This window comes from Humulus lupulus, chromosome 1 (assembly GCF_963169125.1).
Source record: "Humulus lupulus chromosome 1, drHumLupu1.1, whole genome shotgun sequence".
NCBI lineage: Eukaryota > Viridiplantae > Streptophyta > Magnoliopsida > Rosales > Cannabaceae > Humulus > Humulus lupulus.
The window spans coordinates 41518282-41538556 of record NC_084793.1 but is presented as its reverse complement, the minus strand read 5'-3'; the positions used below and the strand labels follow the sequence as shown (position 1 = coordinate 41538556).

At 35.2% G+C, this 20275-nt stretch overlaps 2 protein-coding genes and 1 pseudogene across 2 annotated transcripts; 2 read left to right on the top strand and 1 right to left on the bottom strand.

Moving 5' to 3' along the window:
- Positions 1-3916: 3916 nt before the first annotated feature.
- Positions 3917-4950, bottom strand: LOC133813987 (isoflavone 4'-O-methyltransferase-like; annotated as a pseudogene).
- A 3914-nt stretch (positions 4951-8864) lies between these two features.
- On the top strand, positions 8865-11226 carry LOC133813978 (L10-interacting MYB domain-containing protein-like). The gene is made up of 3 exons (XM_062247005.1): positions 8865-9363; positions 10504-10518; positions 10605-11226. The coding sequence occupies exons 1-3, from the start codon at positions 9040-9042 to the stop codon at positions 11130-11132; spliced, it is 867 nt and encodes a 288-aa protein (XP_062102989.1). The 5' UTR covers positions 8865-9039; the 3' UTR covers positions 11133-11226.
- A 522-nt stretch (positions 11227-11748) lies between these two features.
- On the top strand, positions 11749-12995 carry LOC133823950 (uncharacterized). Its single transcript, XM_062256836.1, has 3 exons — positions 11749-11980; positions 12080-12292; positions 12384-12995. Exons 2-3 carry the CDS (start codon positions 12163-12165, stop codon positions 12851-12853), a joined length of 600 nt encoding a protein of 199 aa, XP_062112820.1. The 5' UTR covers positions 11749-11980; positions 12080-12162; the 3' UTR covers positions 12854-12995.
- The last annotated feature ends 7280 nt before the right edge of the window (positions 12996-20275 follow it).

The window sequence follows — 20275 nt, the reverse complement described above, 5'->3', positions numbered from 1 at the left end:
CCTAAGATTAGTCATTGCACATGATTTACACTGACTTGCCAATCTACGATATGATCTACGTTCACATTGTACTGTTATGTTCTTTCTAGAGCATTAGCAAAGTAGATAAGATCAGATGTATTTGTTACATCGGACATGACCGATATTGACAGTAGATAGGATAAGTAAACATACCATTGTTATCTATTCTAGTCATATCATAAGTTGACCATAGGTCAATTCAATCTCAATTCTGAGAGGTTAATATTCTAATTGATTGTATTATTTGAGTTCTTTGACTTGTTCATTACCATTTTACCCTACGGACTAGCCCATACTTACATCTTGGGAACTCGGTAGTACAATTGAGTGGGAGTGTTAATCATAGATATGAGCATCTATAGCTTATGATGAAGAAGTGAAACGATAGTTTCCTTTTAGTTTGGTTCAAGGTGCTAAATGATAGAGATCTCATTTCAGTAATTAATATTAGTTTACTGAAATATTATTTACAAGGAACTAAGTGTTTTAAGAATAAAATACAATGATGGGTAAAACAGTATTTTAGTCCCATCTCATTGTAGACTGTCTATAGAGGATTGAGTGACAATCATGGCTGTAACAATGGATAATTAATAACGTATCTATATTTCTTATAGAGCGTTCTATGAATTCAAGAGTGCAATTCCTAGTGTTTAGTGGAGCCACGAGGAATTAATAAGTTAGTATATTTATTTGTTAGATTTACGATAACTCATTGGAGCTTGATTTCATAGGCCCATGGTCCCCACTGTACCTTGGATAAAATCATCTAGATAGTCTTAATTAATTGATTTAATTATCAATTAGAATTATCAAAGTTGACCAGGTCAATTTTGGATAGTTTCACAGAGTTATGTAATTTAGAGAAGAAAAGAGAAACTAGGGCAGATTTATTAATTAAGATAAAATTGTATCTAAATTAATAAATAAGTTTAAATCAAGGTTCAAATTATAGACAATTAATTTGATAAAGGATTTGAATAATTATTTAATTAATTAAATCAATAAAAAATAATACAGACATTGATTTCAAGTCCAATGGGCTTATAATTAAATGGGAAATTTCATAGGCCTAAAGCCCATGATAATTTCGACCTAGGGCTGTAAGATAACCTAATTGAGTCTATAAAAGGAATTTTAAGAGAGAGTTGAAAATAGAAGTCAAAACATAAGTTGAAACACATGTTTCTGATAGGTTTTAGATTCTCTCTAAACATAAGTCCTTTTCTAAGCCTTATTTTCTTTTCTCTTCTTCTCTTTGTATCTATCTCATGTGTTGAGAATTGGCCACTCTAGTCTAGATGATTCTAAGGATACTTTGGAAGGTTGTGAAGAAAATTGAAGATCGGTTCAGTTTCTTGGTAATACTCTGCGACAGAAAGGATACACGGGTTAGAGAAACTGAAGGAATGACTCATTCATTCCGCTGCGTATAATGTAAGTGTCCTTATCATTATTTCTCTTTGAATTCAATTTTATTTGTCTCATATTAACTTGTTTAATATTAGATCTACATGAAAATAAATAAAGACCCTGTATAAGTTTTCCCAACAGTATCGCCATATACCAAGCGACACTTTGCCTGAGACTTTTCCCAACTTTTTTTTCTCATCTTTTGGCGATTTGTCGCTCCTCGGTAAGCGATGAAATGCCTTCTTCATTGTATTCAACATAAAAAATGAGTGCATAAAAAACATCAAATCCAATAAAAAACTTAAGGAAAACAAGCTAATACAAGAATAAAAGACTGTAAATGAGTGCATAAAATATGCACTCATCAGTTAGGGCGACTTTTAAGGTGGATCATACAACTTAGCCAGTTTGAGATAATCAATAAACCACTATCTTCTTTCAAAGAGAAAGCCTTGCCAAATTTTGTGGTTGAATGCATAGGTTTTCAAGAAGAGCCATTGATATAACCAAGGTGAGAATTATGGAAGCTGTTCATTGATGGATCTTCTAAGAGCATGAGTCCGGAGCTGGAATCATACTAATCACCCCTGAAGGGCATCGGTTCCACTAAGCTCTAAGGTTTGGTTTCAGTGCTTCGTGTTGGTATTAAAAGTGTAAATCAGAGTTACGCTGCGGAAGTTGGTTTTTAAAAATTTATTAATATCTGCAAGGATCATACATATATAGATATACTAAATCACACACAAATAGATTAGAGATTACCTCATGAAGCCTATCAAGTATCCACGAATATTTTTGTATATATCAACGATCTTCCAATCCAGATTCTAAAATCTCACACCTTGATCTTCCAGACCAATCATCAAACACACAAGGACGTATGTGGGCACGTAGGATTCAAAAGGTTGATCTAGGACTCTCTAGATGTAATCAACATATGAGATCTAGAAAGGTTTGATTGAGAGAAGATGTATTGAATAGTTTTTAAGGTTTAGGAAAAACTATCGCTTTCTTTTCAGAGAGAGAAAGAGAGAGAGTCCAACAATCTATGAAAACCACTTCTTGAAAAGTATCGTTTCTTTTCAAGTTTATAAAGATAATTAACTAATTTAATTAATCTTTGTTTTATTTAAAATAAAACTGATCAATTATAACCTATTTAATTAAATAATTTAAATCAAATTTAAAAAATAATAATTAAATATATATATATAATTAAATAAACAAATTATTTGAAATTCAAAATTCAAATCTCAGGGATAGGAAACCCCTGTGTGTGGCGCCACACTCACTGTACAGTGAGCGTGTCGACCACACCATTAGGGTTATCCTTAATTTTTTTTATTTATTTGTTTAATTAATATTTAAGACAATATAGGGCCTGTTCGATAAACATTTTTTAAACAATTTTATATTTAAATAATTAAAAATATGATAACAAAAATAAGAAACACGTTCGGTAAGATATTTTTACTTTTATTTTTTAAAAATTTTAATTAAAATTTCTAAAATTTTGAAAACAACATTTTATCACTTTTAAAAAATTTTAAATTTTTTTTCAGATGGTTCTTTCTCATTTTCTCACGATTAGGGTTCAACCTCCTCAATGTTCAGCCTCCTCCATGGCTATTCTTGCCCTCCATGACCTCCTCTCTTCCACATGTGAGTTCTCACTCTCTTCTCCATTACTATTTCTCTCACTTTCTTACGTTATTTGATTTTTGCCAGAATTTTTTTGATTTTTTTGTTGTTTATGTGATGGGTATATTTGGATTTCTTCTCTGATCAGAAATCAATCGATGATTTCCATTTTCTTTGCCTGCTTGTTTGAATTTGGCCTCTGTCTTGGTTCTCACCACACTCTGCTCAGTTACATGGTGCTTCTTCTCCATCACTGTTGAAGGCTATCACTCTTATGTGCGTGCTTCTTCTTCTTAACCTCATTTTTCTTTTTTTCAATTGCCTTCTCATCTGGTTTTTGACATCTCTTGTCTGATATGTTTCCTTGCACTGCATTGTACTGTGTGATGTACTTGATTAAATTGATGGGTTCATAATGCTTTGTTAATTTATAATATACAATGTTGTACTCTAGTATTAAAACTCTTTGACTTGTCCTGAAACCTTTTGCTTGTTCCAATAGGACAAGGGACTTGTTCTAAAGGATTTGGCTCTTGTCGTTGGATCACACAACAAGTATGCCCAACTATCTCTTTCTTCTTTTATTTTTCTTTTATTTATTTATGAATCAGGATTAGGAATTTAAGGTAGAGTTTTGATCTGGGGTTTGAAAGATTGAGTATTGTTGTGTTATTTATGGGATTCTGGTTTTGATCTATGTTTTGATTCAGCATACTTGAATGGCTACTTTTATGTCCTCTTTCATGCCTCCAACTGTTCTCATAGGCCACTTGGCTATAGCTGTAGGGGGAAAATCTCATTTGAGCAGTAACAAAGCCAGCCTTGATGTCACTCCTAGGACTTAGAATTGTTTCACTAACAAAGAATTGGGATCTTGCAAGAGTTTTGTAAACAAATTCTTGTTCGAATTCAAAATCTCTAGAGCATCCAATAACTGGTTAGACTGCTGGTTTATTCCATCTCTATTGAGGTACTTCCCTTCAATAAATTTCTGATTCACAATTGCCTCAGCATATTGACAATTCTATTGTGCTCAATTACAATCACAATAGTTATATCATATGCTTATTTGAAGGGTTGCATAACAAACACTGATTTTGTTTGATTATAATTAAGGAAAAACCCCAATTAGTGACTTTAAACCAAATATGGGTGTAATTTTACAGCGAGTGAAACCAGCTTTCAATATGAGTTTTTCCCAATCTTTCTGGCTTCTCTCTCTCCCAGGGAGACAGGCTATAATTAATAAATCAAAAGAGAGCTTAGCTTCCAATACTTCATGTTCATCTTTTGTGCTGTCTATTACAATGTCTATAATCATAACCTTTCCTCCATTACTTGGAATAACTTCTCTACAATTCTTCAAAATCGTCAGGTTTTCATCATCACTACAACCACGTAGAAGAGACTATATATATTTAAAACAGTTAAGGTATAGTTTTATACACCGAAATTCTTACAAAAAAATAAAATAAACAATAGCACTGTATATGTATATATAACATTAATGTTATGGCAAACAAACACACCTTGAGTAGAGTTGCATCATCTTTGAGGGATTTCTTGAAACATGTCACCCTCAATAAATTTCAAGTTTTCAGTATTAGGCAAATCAGCAACCACATGTGATAGTTCAAGCACTGAGCATTTCAGGTGAGGAAATGCTTCAATGAGAATCTTACAGACGACTCCTGTATTGCCGCTCACATCGACCAATGAAGTTAGTCCCTCAAAAACAGGCTTGAAATCTTTGATAACAGCCTTCAACATTCCTGAATCACTGGCTATTGCATCATTCAAAAGGTCACCGTATTCAGTGTTCTTTCCCCAATAATCATAAAAGCTCATCCCATCATGAGCTAACTGAAATGACATTGTTGGACTTGGAGTTGCATCTTTCTGCTGGTACCAACTTCCAAGTATGCATCTCCTTCTTCTTCATTTTGGTTACTGACTTTTTGTACTATGATTAATCTTGATCTGTCCTTGATCTGACAATGTCCTTGATCTGTTCCACTCGCCTTTCAATGATTCCTACCTAAATGACCATGTTCAGTAGTAGAGTGCATATACTTTTTATGCATATGCTTCTCAGTCATTGAATCATCTTCCCTTCTAAACTTGTTTTCATTTGGCATACTAGGCCCAACAAAGTTCTCATTTCTATCCTGAAACAATTGAAGATGTCATTACTAAGTATTGACTTCTATAAAATTTGGCAATATCACATTGTGTTACATACAAAAAAAAAAAAAAAAACATGAGATTAAAGTACTTAATCATTGATAGAATCTTACCAAAACCTTCTCTTTTGAACAGCTTCTAATCTGAAATCATCTTCCTTGTTATCTGAAATCATGAGATTAAAGTACTTAATCATTGATAGAATCATACTTATTCCTTAGCTATGAAACTTTACTTTTCATTCACCTACATTTGCAAATTTTCATCATCAGTCAGAAAAATAAAAAGAAATAGAAACCATAGCACTAAGAACCAAAGAAGACTAATTATGCAGAATCCATATATGAGAACTTCACAAATACAAAAAGACCAGAGTCTTTCAAATGAATATTGACAAAATGTTATGGTCTCTGCAAGCAGTAATTTGAGGTGCATAATAACAAAACAGAGAAAACATCCAAAAACTTTCAAATTCAAAAACCACTTTGTCCCTTTATGAGAATGAATGATCTAAAAAAGTGCAGTTTTAGAGAAAAAGATAAGTGATTTGGGTCTCAATGATTTCGAGTGGTTTTCACCTTGAAAACCTGAGATTAGTCAATTATATTTAAAACAAAGGTATTGAGGCCTTTAGGCAATTATATTGAGAGAGATGAGTACCTGAAACAACCTTGTACTCTGCTTTTCTTTAAAATGGTATAAAGCTTTTTGCTTGAACTGAAAAAAGTGATAAATATATGTATACTTTAAGGAGATGAGGCCTTTAGGCTTTTACCATATCAATCTTGAAGTCCTCACTTTCATTTCCAAGATCCCTTTTCAAAATGTTAAACTACGTGCCAAATCTTATGTATACATAAAAATCACATAAACAGCCAATAAAAAATTGACCCTCATTCGAGTTTTGATAAAAAAAAACATAAATGGCATGTACTGGTGGACCTCTCACAAGTCACAACTAAAAATTGCTTAAGTTATACGTACTTGAATATATTTGTTTGTGTTAATCTATTGACAATTAGTAGAAAAATATTGTTAAATATAGATATAGCTATAATTGGTGGGTATAGTAATGCTGGCACTTATTTTGTTGCTGAAATTTTAGACAAAATAAAGACACTAGTAAAAAATATAGAAGATCCAAATTAATGCTCGACATGCACTCAAAACCTAGTCTATATATATAGTCCACTATATGGAATGGAGTGGGTGTGTGAATATGTATGTATAATCTGTTGAGAAGAAAAAAACAAAGCGTGATATAAATGAATACAATAAATAAATAAGTAAAGAGGGTGTGACAGCTAGCTGCTGCTGCAGCAGCAGTAGTGGATATTAGGCTTTTACCATATCTGTAATGACCCACTACTCTAGACTATTTGGACCATTAACGAAACTATATATAAAACTTACATTTTTACGAAAATACCATAATTTATTGAGTAACTTGCAAAATGAGAGTTATTTACAAACAAACAGAATACTAAGAAGGATTATGGGATCCCATTGTTTTTAAAACAAAAGATGATTTAAAAATAAAAGACATTACATATTTGGTGCGGAAAATACACATAAAATCATAAAAATTTAAAAGGAGACTACATCCTCGAATCGAATAACGCTCGGCCCCTTGACTCCATTCACCATCGATAAACATCCTCCAAGCGCCACGAATCTTACCGCCTCTAAGCTTATTTTCATGCACATAAACAGAAAGGAGTGAGCCTAATGCCCAGCAAGGAAAATCTAACACAAAGTCATATACATAATTTCATAAGAAAACATAAAGACTTAACATAATACATATAACATACACTTATTATAATGGCCATTATTACTTGGGGTCCCATAGACTAAACAAGCATATGCCCATGGGATTAGTGGGGTCCTACTAGCTAAGTAGGTCATATGCCCATAACCCATTTGGGGTCTTGTTAGTCATATGGGTCATATGCCCAAGCCTACAAACATACACATATACATATCATAACACTTTTAATAACATAAAACATATAGATAGCATAAGCACATAACATATTGATTCTAGCCTATTTTCCTTACCAAAGTTACCGGGATTATGGACTGAGTTGGGACTTTTGGAACACTCCTAAAACCATAAGAAAGAGTGAGTCTAAGAAAGGAGATGAAATGAAAGAGATGGAAAGACTAAACCATAAAAAAAAACATACTTACCGACTTATATGCTTAAGAGCTTGGATTCCCTAACCAAAATAAGAATAAGGTTAGGGGACTGAGTAGAAGGTTTTGAGAAAGGAAATAACATAAAATACAGGAAGGAACTAGAGTTTTGGGTTTACCTCAAAGATTGCAAGATCAATCTAACCTTCACCGAAATACTATAGAACTCACTTCCCAAAGTGTTTGATAAGCTTATGATGTTTAAGCTTATAGTTTTTCCCCAAACCAAGTGTTTATACTCTCACACTCACTTAACACTAGCAGCTTCTGAACTTAGAGCAAATGGTGAATAATGGCTGGGTACTAGGTCCTATTTATAGAGTTTGGGAATGAAAATATCTTGATTTTACTTGAATAAAAATAATGGCTTTTTAGGTGAAAATCTTTTGAATAATCGTTCAGCAGAGGCTGAAGACTCGTTCAGAAGATGATGGACTGTTGAAGGAGTTTGAATGGCTGAAAGGAAAAGAATTCAAAAGTATTTGAAAACATGCTGGTGGAGGCGATATATCGCCCCCTATAGGCGATATATCGCCTGGACCTTTGTTCCCGAGGCGACCGTGCATCGATTCGTGTTTTCCGTATCTACGTGCTGCGATATATCGCCCCCTATAGCTGCGATATATCGGCATACACTGAATATTTAAACACGAAATTACACATTTTTAGCTAAGTTTGAATGGAGTAAACAGCCTTGACTAAGCCCTCAACGTACTCAAAGCTGCTGACTGACCCTATAACATTCAAACTTTACCCTTATTTAATTTAATCCTCAAAAATACTTAATCCTTAATTACCATTCAAAACATGTGCTTAAAATCCTATTGGTTGATGTCCAAACCTTATAATATAATAATATAATCCTTAATATCAGTCACATTAATCAAACCTTAGGTTATACTTAATATTCTTAAACTATAGGTTAAACTTAGAAAATCTATAAGTACTACTATGAGTGTCCAAATAATTCCCGGTCTGAACCAAAAATCCATAGTAACAAAGATAACACTAAACATACTATAATACTACTAAACAATTAGCTAAGTAAAGTTCTTGGACTCTACAATATCAATGTTGAAGTCTTCACCTTCCTTTGGCCCTCAATGTATATTCTAGATTCACTCCTCCTAGGATGGCTAAAATTCGACAAATTCGAGTTTTCATGAGCACTTTCATGAGCACTTTCTCTCCTGGAGGCAGTTTCTTGTCTAATTCTTGTTTTGTTGACTTAGAATAATATATACAATTACAATTGAAAACTTTTATTTACTGTGTGTAAATATTATGCTTATGAATGAAATCTATTTGGAAATTTTAATATGTTAAAATTATGTTTTAAACATGCCTCTGCAATGTTGTTTATATTATGATTTTTAAGAGTGATTTTTTATTTTTGTTGTGTTTATTTTAAATATTTCATCTTGTTTGTTCCTGATCTGGTTAGTTTCTGGTATTCTTTTTGGATAGCAAATATATGACATAAATCTAATTTCTTATTGTTGTTCTTGAAATGGTTGTTTATTTAGGAATAGTCTTGTATTTGCATTTAGAATTCTTATTGAATCCTTGGGTCTTACCTAGATGGCAGGTGTTGATAATGAAGTTCTTATTATTGAGAATAATGATGAGGCATCTGTTTGGACTCAAAAGCATGAAGAAATTTTCATTGAACTTATGGAAGAAGAAGTCTTAAAGGGAAATAAGAACACCACAACCTTTACCAAGCAATCATGGAAATATATAAAGGAAGAGCTTTGTGCACGAGCAAAAAGAAATTATAGTGATATGCAACTAAGGAACAAATACAATCAATTAAAGCAAAAGCATAAGGATTTTAAGTCTTTACTGAAAGAGACTGGTATGGGATACAATACAGTGACTGGAGAAGTTAGTGCGATAGATGAAGTTTGGGATATGAAATTCCGTTTTTTATGATTACCAACTTAATTATTCAAATTAAATAATTAATTGTTGAACTGTTACAGAAATGTTTAAACAGACACAAAGGCTGTTTGAACAGAAACCAGATATGTTTAAACAGTTTGTGACCAGAAGATAAAAACGAACATAAAGTAAAGAACACACGAATTTTTACGTGGTATCAGCAATCTTTGCAGATTGCTACTAGTCCACGAGGCCACGCCCAGAGAATGAAATTTATTATAAGAATATCTAAACGATTACAAAACCAAATTGACTTATACAAATAAAGACTCCCTCTTGAATTTGTCGCAACTGTTGTAATCTAAACTCCTAATCAAATTTCAGAAGTGCTAAGATCTTGAACTCCCTTCAAATCATAACACTTGCACTTTTCCTCCCGAAAAGTGACTCACGAACAAGACTTCTCCCGAAGCTTGATGACCAATGTCCAAGTGTGTTCAACCTGCACAATTAACATAAAGAAAACAATACAAAAGTACACTGTAATAAACCACTAAGAACTTGCTGGACTCAAGTTCTTCACATAATAAAAAGTCTCTCTAAAACTTGAAAAATATTTGGAAAATAATACACCAAGAGAGATAATCAAAAACCAACGACCTAAGGATGATTATATTCTTTTTAGAATCCCTTTAGGTCGTGGAAAACAAATAAGAAATCAAACAGCCAATAAATGGAAAATCTTCCAAAACAGGAAAGTCAGAATCTGTTCAAATAGACTGGCAATCCGTTCAAACAGATTCATTGAACCTGGACAGTTTTTTCAACCCAGTTTCCTTAAATAAATAAGGAAACAATATATCCTTTATGATTGCAAGCTGTGCACGATTTCTGGACAACCAAATCAGATAAATAAAAATAAATACTAATAATTTCCAATTCAAGAAAAAGATATTCTTTTATAGGAAAATATATATATTTATTTTATTAACACATAAATAAAAATCTGAATATAGAAAGACATATTTCAACAAAACAAGAAACTACCCATTTTCGAAATTCACCACAAAATATTACAAAAGAGGAAACTACTAATTTCGAAAATACCCTTTTAATTAATTTTGTCATTATTATCAAAAATGTCAATAAAGGATTTTACAGGATAAACTTATTCAGGTAAAAATGATTTAAAATGGATTTTATGCTTGCTTTATTTTGATAGGTATTGGTATATTTTATCAATATAATTTCATTTGATGTAGGTTAACAAGTCTGCTAGAAGATTCAGAAAGAAAGGTTGTAAGTTTTGTGAGAAATTATGCACTATCTTTGGTGATACTACTGCAACTGGTTCCAATGCTCATCCTTCAACTCGAAGTCCTTCTAATGATGGAGATAATAATGATGATGATGCAACGTCGATAAGTCCATCTACTAGGAATGAAGAAAGTGGTTTTGATGAGGATGGTAGCAGAAGAAGAGGTAAATCAACAGCCACTTCGAACTCTCGATCAGTAAAAAGAGCAAAGTTCTCATCAGGTTTGGCAGATGCACTGGCAACATATAATGAAACTGCAAAGCGAAAGACAGAATTGATAGAGAGATCAATGGCAACATCTGCATCACATTACTTATTGGATGAGAGTGTTGAAGCTCTTAATCAAATTGATGGAATTAGTGGAGAAGTATACACAAAAGCAATTGAGAAGTTTGAGAACGAGGTGTCCAGAGCATTGTTTCTAAAGATGCCAGAGCATAGAAGAATAGATTGGTTGCTGAATTTGAAGTGAAAAAGTTTAGACTTTGTTTAGCTATGAACAAGATGACTTTATTTAGCTATTAACTTTAGTTTTGTTTAGCTTTTGATTGGATGACTTTGTTAAGCTATTGACTGGATGACTTTATTAGCTATTGACTGGATGACTTTGTTTAGCTATTGACTGGATGACTTTGTTTAGCTATTGACTGGATGACTTGTTAGATATTGACTGGATGACTTTGTTTAGCTCTTGACTGGATGACTTGTTTTGCCTATTTTGTTTTATGGTTTGACTTTGAATTTGAGTGTTTATATATTTTTATATATTGAATGTAAATTTTAAAAGTTTTTTCTACTATCAGGATAAAATGTCTTTAAACGTTGCTCGGTTCAACAAGGATAATTTACTGGACGATTCAGATGATGAGTTTGGAGAGATTTTGCTATATTTTGCTTGCGAGGAATATAATCAATTATACTTTCTAAGCAACCTTGTAGAAATTCAGCTCTTTCAGGCCATGAATACGTTATGGAAGTATTGCACAGGCATTGGAGTAGGTGTTATGATTTGTTCAGAATGAACAAAGATGTCTTCAAATTATTTTGTGGTGTTCTAAAAGAATTTTTTTTTTATTGAAGAACTCACGATATCTGTCTGTTGAAGAACAAGTGGCTATGTTCTTATTTGTGATTGGCCATAATGAACGACATCGTGTGGTTGCTGAACGATTTCAGCACTCCATCTCAACCACATCACATTATTTTAGGAAGGTTTTGAAGGCAATATGTCGTTTATCCAAAGAACTAATTACTCCACCTTCATTTGATGTAACTCCTCCACAAATTCGATTCGATCCAAGATACTATCCATTTTTTAAGGTACAAAAATTTGAATTATTATTTTTTCCTTTCTTTCAATATTCAATAAAAAAAAATCTAATAATTTATTTTGTATTTTAGAATTGTGTTGTGCTATAGATGGGACTCATATTTCTGCGCATGTTCCAATTGATGAACAAATACCATATCGAGGTCGAAAAGTGGATACAACTCAGAACGTTATGTGTGTATGTTCATTTGACATGAAGTTCACATACGTTGTTCCTGGATGGGAAGGATTAGCTAATGATGCACGGATTCTTCTAGAATGTGCCACAAACCCAGATTATGGATTTCCAATGCCGCCCCAAGGTAAGTATTTATCAAACTTATTGTGTTGATTGACATTATTTTATATTAAACATCTATAAGTAAAAACTAACATAAATTATCATTGGATCAGGAAAATATTATCTTGTTGATTCTGGCTATACAAACATGCCTGGTTTTCTTTCACCATATCGAGGAGAAATGTATCATTTGGGCCAGTACACAGATCTTAATCCCATAGGCAAAAAAGAGCTCTTCAATTATCGACACTCTTCCTTGAGAAATGTTATTGAGCGGTGTTTCGGCGTGTTGAAGGCTCGCTTTCCAATCCTAAAACAAATGCCTTCATATGATCTAAGAATACAAAAGTACATTGTCATTGCTTGCTGCGGGATTCACAATTTTATAAGGACAAATGCAGAAGCAGATGTATATTTTGATGGAGGTGAAGGAAATTCTGAAGTACAGGCCACTACTTTACAAAGCACGGATGGAACTTTGACTGATAGTGTAGAGTTCAGTATTTCTAGAACTCATATACGTGAAATGGCTCATATTCGTGATGAAATTGCTGATCATATATGGAGAGCTAGTCGACGATAGTGAGATTGAGTAAAGACATTAGTTGATTGTTATGACTCGTTTAATACTTTACTTTAAGTTTGGACAATTATCAGTTCATACGTTTTTTATTTTACTATGTAAACTTTCTTGGATAGATATTAAGTTTTGAAATTTGAGATTACTTGAATATTATTAATATAATCTTTTTTTACTATAACTTTCTTATTTTTTATTTTAAAATAATAAATAGTGGTCACAAAAAATATTTTTATTTTTTAGTTTAGAAAATGAAAATAAAAATAAAATTTCATAAAAAAATATTTACCAAACATGTTTTTTATTTTTTTAAACAAAAAATAAAAATAAAAGTTACCAAACATATTTTTATTTTTATTTTAAAAAAACAGAAAACAAAAATGGTTACCAAACGCATTTTTATTTTATAAAAATAAAAAAACATAAAACAAAAATATGTTTTTATTTTTGAGTTTAAAAAATTTAAAAACAAAAATTTTACCAAACGCAACCTTATTTATCCCAAAATAAATATCAATTAATTAAAATTAACTTTATCTTAAAATATCAGTTTTAAATAAATATCTTATTATAAATAAGATAATTATTAATCTCACTATCATATTAATCTAAACATGATTAATATTTATTTTAACCTATAGTTTTTCAAAATAAAAACTATATAGTTAAATAATTAATTAATTAATAATTAATCAATTGCCCATAATTATCACATAAAACTAATTCCTTCACAATTAAGTCCTCCCTGCAAATCTTTCTTTTGACATCCTTACCGTTGACAATGTAGGACAGAGGTGATCAAGGGACCATGAACCTATAATACGAAGCTCCAATAAATCAGATTATTAATTAAACTCTTTAATCTAATAATCTTATTTATTAATTCCATGATTATTCCACTATAAATATGAAATTGCAGTCTAAGTATTTATAGAATTATATTTACATAGTTTTCTCTTGTAGTCCATTGATATAGTAAATACATGTAGTTCTGTCCTCCATTTATTAGTTTGTTAATTAGGGCTGGTTAAGATTATCATTTTACCATTCTAATTGCCTCTTGATCCTTAAGTACCATTAATTCACTAGCGAATAATAAATCTATAATCATATTATAGATTTGAGCTCAATAACTATTCCGTTCAAGAATTAACCCTTAAGGGAACCGATATTCGACCCATTGCAAATGTATGGACTCAATTATTGTAAATCATTATCCCAGCCATTCATGATATTGAATCTCCAAAACAAAAGTGATTAGCCTCATTATACTAAGAAACCTTAACGAGTGAATCAAAAGATCCAATAAGCACAAACAGGAGTTCATGAATACTCAGGATTTAGACTGATCTACAAATGATCATCTATTTTGATAAGAATTAAAAATTTATGTCAAACGAGAAGTTTTTAAAGATAATTAATTCTCATCGGTCCTGTCATATATAATTGTAAGAACACCCTATTCTATTTATTTATAAAAAACGTCACTCAACTCATATTTAGTAGAAAAGTACCATGTTAGAGAAAATGTTCAGTGGGGCCTTGATAAAACATGAAGTTTGGACCCAATAGTTAAAATAAAAATGTTGTGTCTTTATGCAGTCTTTGAAAACAAAATAAACATAAGAATTCTGACTAACGTTATTGAAAACATAAACCATAACATAAGTTCTTAATTATTCTTGGTGCTCATCTTGATCGTTAATTGCTCATGGGACACCCCGTGTCATATATGCCTAGACGTCGGAACTTCCCACATCACTATGCATGCCAAGGAGAAATTCTATTGCCTATCTGAAAGGGGGAAGTAAGGGGGTGAGCTAAAAGCCCAGTAAGGAAGTATAAAAAAATACAACAATTGCAAGAAATAAAGAGAAAACTACACGCTTATCATAAAACTCATAACATAACCATATCATATCCATTTCATGATCATATCGTATCATATCCATAATCAGATCTTATCATAATCAAAATCATAGGCATACTTCATACTTCATGTGAGCATGACACCCCTATTGTCCATGTCACATCATGAGGTAACTAGCAAAAGCATAATTTGGTAAGACCTCCTCTATGAGGTAAATAGGAACTTTGATCCTCGAATAACCTTGGCGTGTCAACCCTATGAGTTACGTTATATCCTTAGTAACTCCTTTGTTGTGTCGCGTTCATCAAGCTAACAACCTACTGCTTTTTCATACAACATACAAGAAAGCATACAACAATTCATAACATAATATAATTAGTCATACTTTGCAAAACACTTTAGCTTACCATAACTTATGCTTTCTATAACAATTTAACTTTTGCAACATAACAATTCATACCTATAACACCCTACTTCCTTAGAGACATTACTAAGTGAGTTTTAAACGTGCAATTAACTTGCTAATCGAGGTTTTAGGTTAAAAGTGTAGCTAAACTGTAATAAAAATCATATAATTTGAAAATGTAATCATTCGTTGAAACTATAAAGCGTTACACATTTGGGATCCCAAAATTACTGTTTAGAAATATTTACAACTCAAAAATATGATTTAAGTCGACTAAATGACAAAACTCTGATTAATACATAGCGTCTCCCAAAAATACCCCTGACCGTGACAGCCAGGAAGGCCAAACATGTACACGTTGCTCCATGCACTCCGTACTCATGGTTGGTCGACCTTTCCCTTGCCTTTACCTGCACCATAGAGCACCCGTGAGTCGAAGCCTAACAGGAAAACTCAACACAAGCAATCAACATTTGCATAACTATAAATCAGAATACAACAAGGCAGCCAACAAGCTAAACACATTGCGACTATGCCGTCTTTGGTGCTTTGCCAGGCCCTGGGTTCACGGTCAACATCATGAGGATGACTCAAGCATCCGAGAAGGGTCTCACCCTATCGACTTGCACTCCGTGTGCTCAATGCTGCTCCCGATCCTCGCCGTACTCGACCTTGCACTCAACGTGCTTAATGCCGTTCCCGGCCCCTTGCCGTACCAGGCTTCCTACCGTTCTCGGCCGTCGCCGTTCCCGGCCTTCCCGTTCATTCACAAATATGCAACATAAAACATATATTCAACAAGTACCTAAACAAATACAAACATAAACAATAGGGCTATGCCCTGCCACACAACCACATAAGGTCGTGCCTTGCAATACAAACTTATAGGGCCATGCCCTACTCTACGGGTACAACAATTTCCTTACTTGTATTCCAAGCTTCCCGAGCACCGATATCCTGAGCACAGTCCCCTAGTTCGAGCCTCGCTGAAAACCTAGTCACAACGTATCAACAACATCCATCCATCAAGCCCTAATCTATTAAATAACTTTGGAACATAATTCTAGTCTTCAGGACCTTTAATTCTATCAATCCAAGTGATAAAATCCATCCCGAGCCTTAAATTTTGGATTCCCGAGCCAAAAGCCTTCTTGGGGTCCAAAAACCCCTTAAGAGCCGCGGCCCCAAGGCCTGGTAAAGCGCCTGGGACGGGAAGGTCGCAATGTGTTTAGCTTGTTGGCTGCCTTGTTGTATGCTGATTAATAGTTATGCAAATGTTGATTGTTTGTGTTGAGTTTTCTTGCTGGGCTTCGGCTCACAGGTGATCTATGGTGCAAGTAAGGGCAAGGGAAACGTCGACCAACCATGAGTACAGAGAGCGTGGAGAGACATGTACATGTTTGGCCTGCCTGGCTGCCACGGTCAGGGGTATTTTTGAGAGACGCTAGGTATTAATCAGAGTTTTGTCGTTTAGTCAACTCAAATCATATTTTTCAGTTGTAAATGTTTCTAAACAGTAAGTTTTGGATCCCATATGTATAACGCTTTATAGTTTCAACGAATGATTACATTTTCAAATTATATGACTTTTATTCAAATTTAGCTACACTTGTAACCTAAAACCTCGATTAGCGAGTTAATTGCACGTTTAACACTCACTTAGTAACAACTCTAAGGAAGTAGGGCGTTACAACTTGGTATCAAAGCAAGCCAAGGTTTATGGTTCTTGGAGATTGACTAAACATGTACGCTCACTGCCAGTGACAAGCTCGACTAAGGGTTGGTTGGTAATGATTGAATTGTATGCTTGAATATGTGCTTAAGTGCCCTGTTTGCCTGATTATTTTATATAGAGCATGATGAATGTGTTAACATATGCATGATGCCAGGGCATGGCCTCTTGAGTGTTTTATGATATTTGTGTACTGTGGATTGCTGTTATGGTTGGTTGACGTGAACTGGGAGGTAGTTTTGGATACTGTTATCATGTCTGATGAGCGGCGTCGTTGATTTCAGGCATATTGTTGAGATGCCTCGACGATCAACCAAACTCCGCGGCAATAGGGCCGAGGATGAAAACCAGGGTTAGGACCCTCCACCTGCCCCACAGAATTGGCAACAGTTGTTTGCCGAAATGGAAGGAAGACTGCATCGAACTGAAGAAGAGCTTCGACAACTGAGGCAATAGGCCCCTCCTCAGGGCACTAGGTTGCAAGTTCAGTAGGCTGTGGCGCTAGTGCCAGTTTAGCCTGTTACGGAGAATAGGTGGGAACCTTTGTATGAGAGGCTTAGGAAGTAGCATCCTCCCACCTTCAAGGGTGGACCAGACCCACTGCTAGCAAAGCAGTGGATGAATATGATTTCTTCCATTCTGGATTTCATGAGGGTGGAAGAGGGAACGAGAGGGTAGCTTGTGCCAGCTACATGTTCAAAGAGGATGCCCGCATCTAGTGGGATATAGTGACATAGAGAAGAAATGTTGCAATTATGACTTGGGAAGAGTTCAGAAACATCTTTAGTGAGAAGTATTACAATGTTGCAGTTCGAGCTGCAAAAGTTGACGAGTTTACCAACCTTACCCAGAACCGGATGATAGTTACTGAGTATGCCTTGAGATTTGACTAGTTGGCGAAGTTCCCACCAAATTTGGTGCTGACTGATGCGACACGAAGGGATTGGTTTGTGCGTGGCTTGAATGTTATGATTGCCCGTGATGTGAAGATTACTTTAGATCCAGAGACTCCTACGTATGCCTAGGTAGTGGACAAGGCCCTTACAGCTGAGGGGGCTGAGGATCAGATTTGGAGAGAGGGCACTGCTAGGTGCGATGCCAGGAGGACGGTGCCTCCTTTTATCGGATCCAGTCCGGGTAGTGGCCCTAGTGAGGAGAAGAGAAAGGCCCCATATTCTTTTGTTCCTCCTAGCTCGGATAGAATGGCACGTGGTGCTTTTAGTGGCCGTCGGGGTGGGGGTGACAACTGGAGGAGTTTTCCAATGCATCCTCGATGGAGATGAAGACATCAGGGAGAGTGCAGGATCAGGGCCTGCTTTATCTGTGGGAGTGTCAATCACTTGAAGAAGGACTGCCCACAACCTCGCTCCTGCCAGGGTGTTCACCTTGACTCAGACTGAGGCTGAGGCTAGCCCCTCGGTCGTGACATGTCAGATTTCTAGTGCTTGTTCTTCTTTTACTGCATTGATTGATTTGGGGGCTACTCATTCATTTGTGTGTGCTGGAGTGATAGATCAACTGTGTAGACCTAGTGAGTTGTATGCTAGGGGATTTAAGACTTTTTGCCGACTGAGGAACTGGTAGTCTCTATGAGATGGATTACAGGATTGCCAGTAGAGATAGATGGTAGAGAGTTGTTGGTTGATCTGATTGAGTTAGCGATGGATGACTTTGATATGATTCTATGGATGGATTGGTTATCTAAGTATGGGGCGACAATCGACTGCAAGCGCGGGATGGTAACTTTTGAACCAGAAGGGGAGGTACCCTTCGTATTTGTGGGGACAGCTAGTGGACCGCGGGTACCTATGATTTCAGCACTAAAGGCTAGAGACCTGATGCAGGAAGGTTGCATAGGATTTCTAGCGAACATTGTGGATACCTCCAGGGTTGTGTCAGTTGGACCGAGTGAGACCAAATTAGTATGTGAGTTTCCAGATTTATTTCCAGCGGACTTGCTAGGGTTGCTATCACAGCTGGAGATCGAGTTTGTTATAGAGTTAGCGCTAGGGGCGGAGCCAGTATCTAGGACACCCTATAAAATGGCTCCGTCAGAGTTGAAGGAGTTGAAGATTCAGTTACTGGAATTAAGGTTCATCAGACCGAGTTTCTCGCCTTGGGGTGCTCCAGTGTTGTTCGTCAAGAAGAAGGATGGATCTGTTAGGATGTGTATTGACTACAGGGAGCTAAACAAGTTGACCTTTAAGAATAAGTACCCATTACCTAGGATCGATGACTTGTTTGATCAATTGCAGGGGAAGAAAGTGTTCTCTATGATCGACCTTCGGTCAGGTTATCACCAGTTAAGGATTAAAGAGGAGGACATACCAAAGACCGCTTTCCGCACGAGATATGGACACTATGAATTCCTAGTTATGTCATTTGGATTAACCAACGCCCCAGCAGCTTTTATGGACATGTTGAATAGGGTTTTCAAGGACTACTTGGACAAGTTTGTGATTGTATTTATTGACGACATATTGGTGTATTCTCAGTCAGAGACAGAGCATGGGAAACATTTACGCCTGGTATTACAACGGTTGAGAGAGCATAGGTTATATGCTAAGTTCAGCAAGTGCGAGTTTTGGTTACCACAATTCATGTTTCTGGGCCATATTGTCAGTAAGGAGGGGATTCTGGTTGACCCAAGTAAGATTGAGGCAGTGAGAGATTGGCCTAGATCGAGTAGTGTCCCATAAGTTAGGAGTTTTCTCAGATCGGCAGGGTATTAGTGGCGGTTTGTTGAGGGGTTCTCCAGGATAGCCACACCGTTGACTGGATTGACGAGAAAGAGGACTAAGTATGTGTGGATAGATAGGTGTGAGGATAGTTTCAAGGAATTGAATCGGCGACTGATCACCGCTCCAGTATTTAGTCTGCCATAAAAAAATGAGAAGTTTGTCGTTTATTGTGATGCTTCCAGACAGGGTTTAGGGTGCGTGCTAATGCAAGTCGGGAATGTGATAGCCTACGCATTGAGACAACTAAAGGAGTATGAGCAGAGATATCCCACGCATGATCTAGATTTGGCAACGATGGTATTTGCACTTAAGGTTTGGAGACATTATCTATATGGTGAGAAGTGCGAAATATACACCCACCATAAAAGTTTGAAGTACTTCTTTACTCAAAAGGATCTGAATATGCGCCAGAGACGGTGGCTGGAATTGGTAAAGGATTATGATTGTGATTTCCTATACCATCCTGGGAAGGTTAATGTAGTGGCCGATGCATTGAGTCAGAAGGGCCCATAACAATTGTTCGGTTCGAGGCAGATATCTGATAAGTTAGCCAAGGAGATGACTAGAGCAGATATAGAGTTGGTGGTTGGTCAGTTAGCCAACATCACTCTTCAGTCTATACTCCTTGAGAGGATCAAGGAAGCATAGGGGGAGGGTCCCCAGTTGAGAGGGTTCA

Coding starts and splice junctions, on each gene's coding strand:
- LOC133813978 (XM_062247005.1), top strand. CDS start 9,040: ATGGCAGGTGTTGATAATGAAGTTCTTATTATTGAGAATAATGATGAG.
- LOC133823950 (XM_062256836.1), top strand. CDS start 12,163: ATGTGTGTATGTTCATTTGACATGAAGTTCACATACGTTGTTCCTGGA. Junction 12,293..12,383: donor ATTTCCAATGCCGCCCCAAG/GTAAGTATTTAT, acceptor TCATTGGATCAG/GAAAATATTATCTTGTTGAT.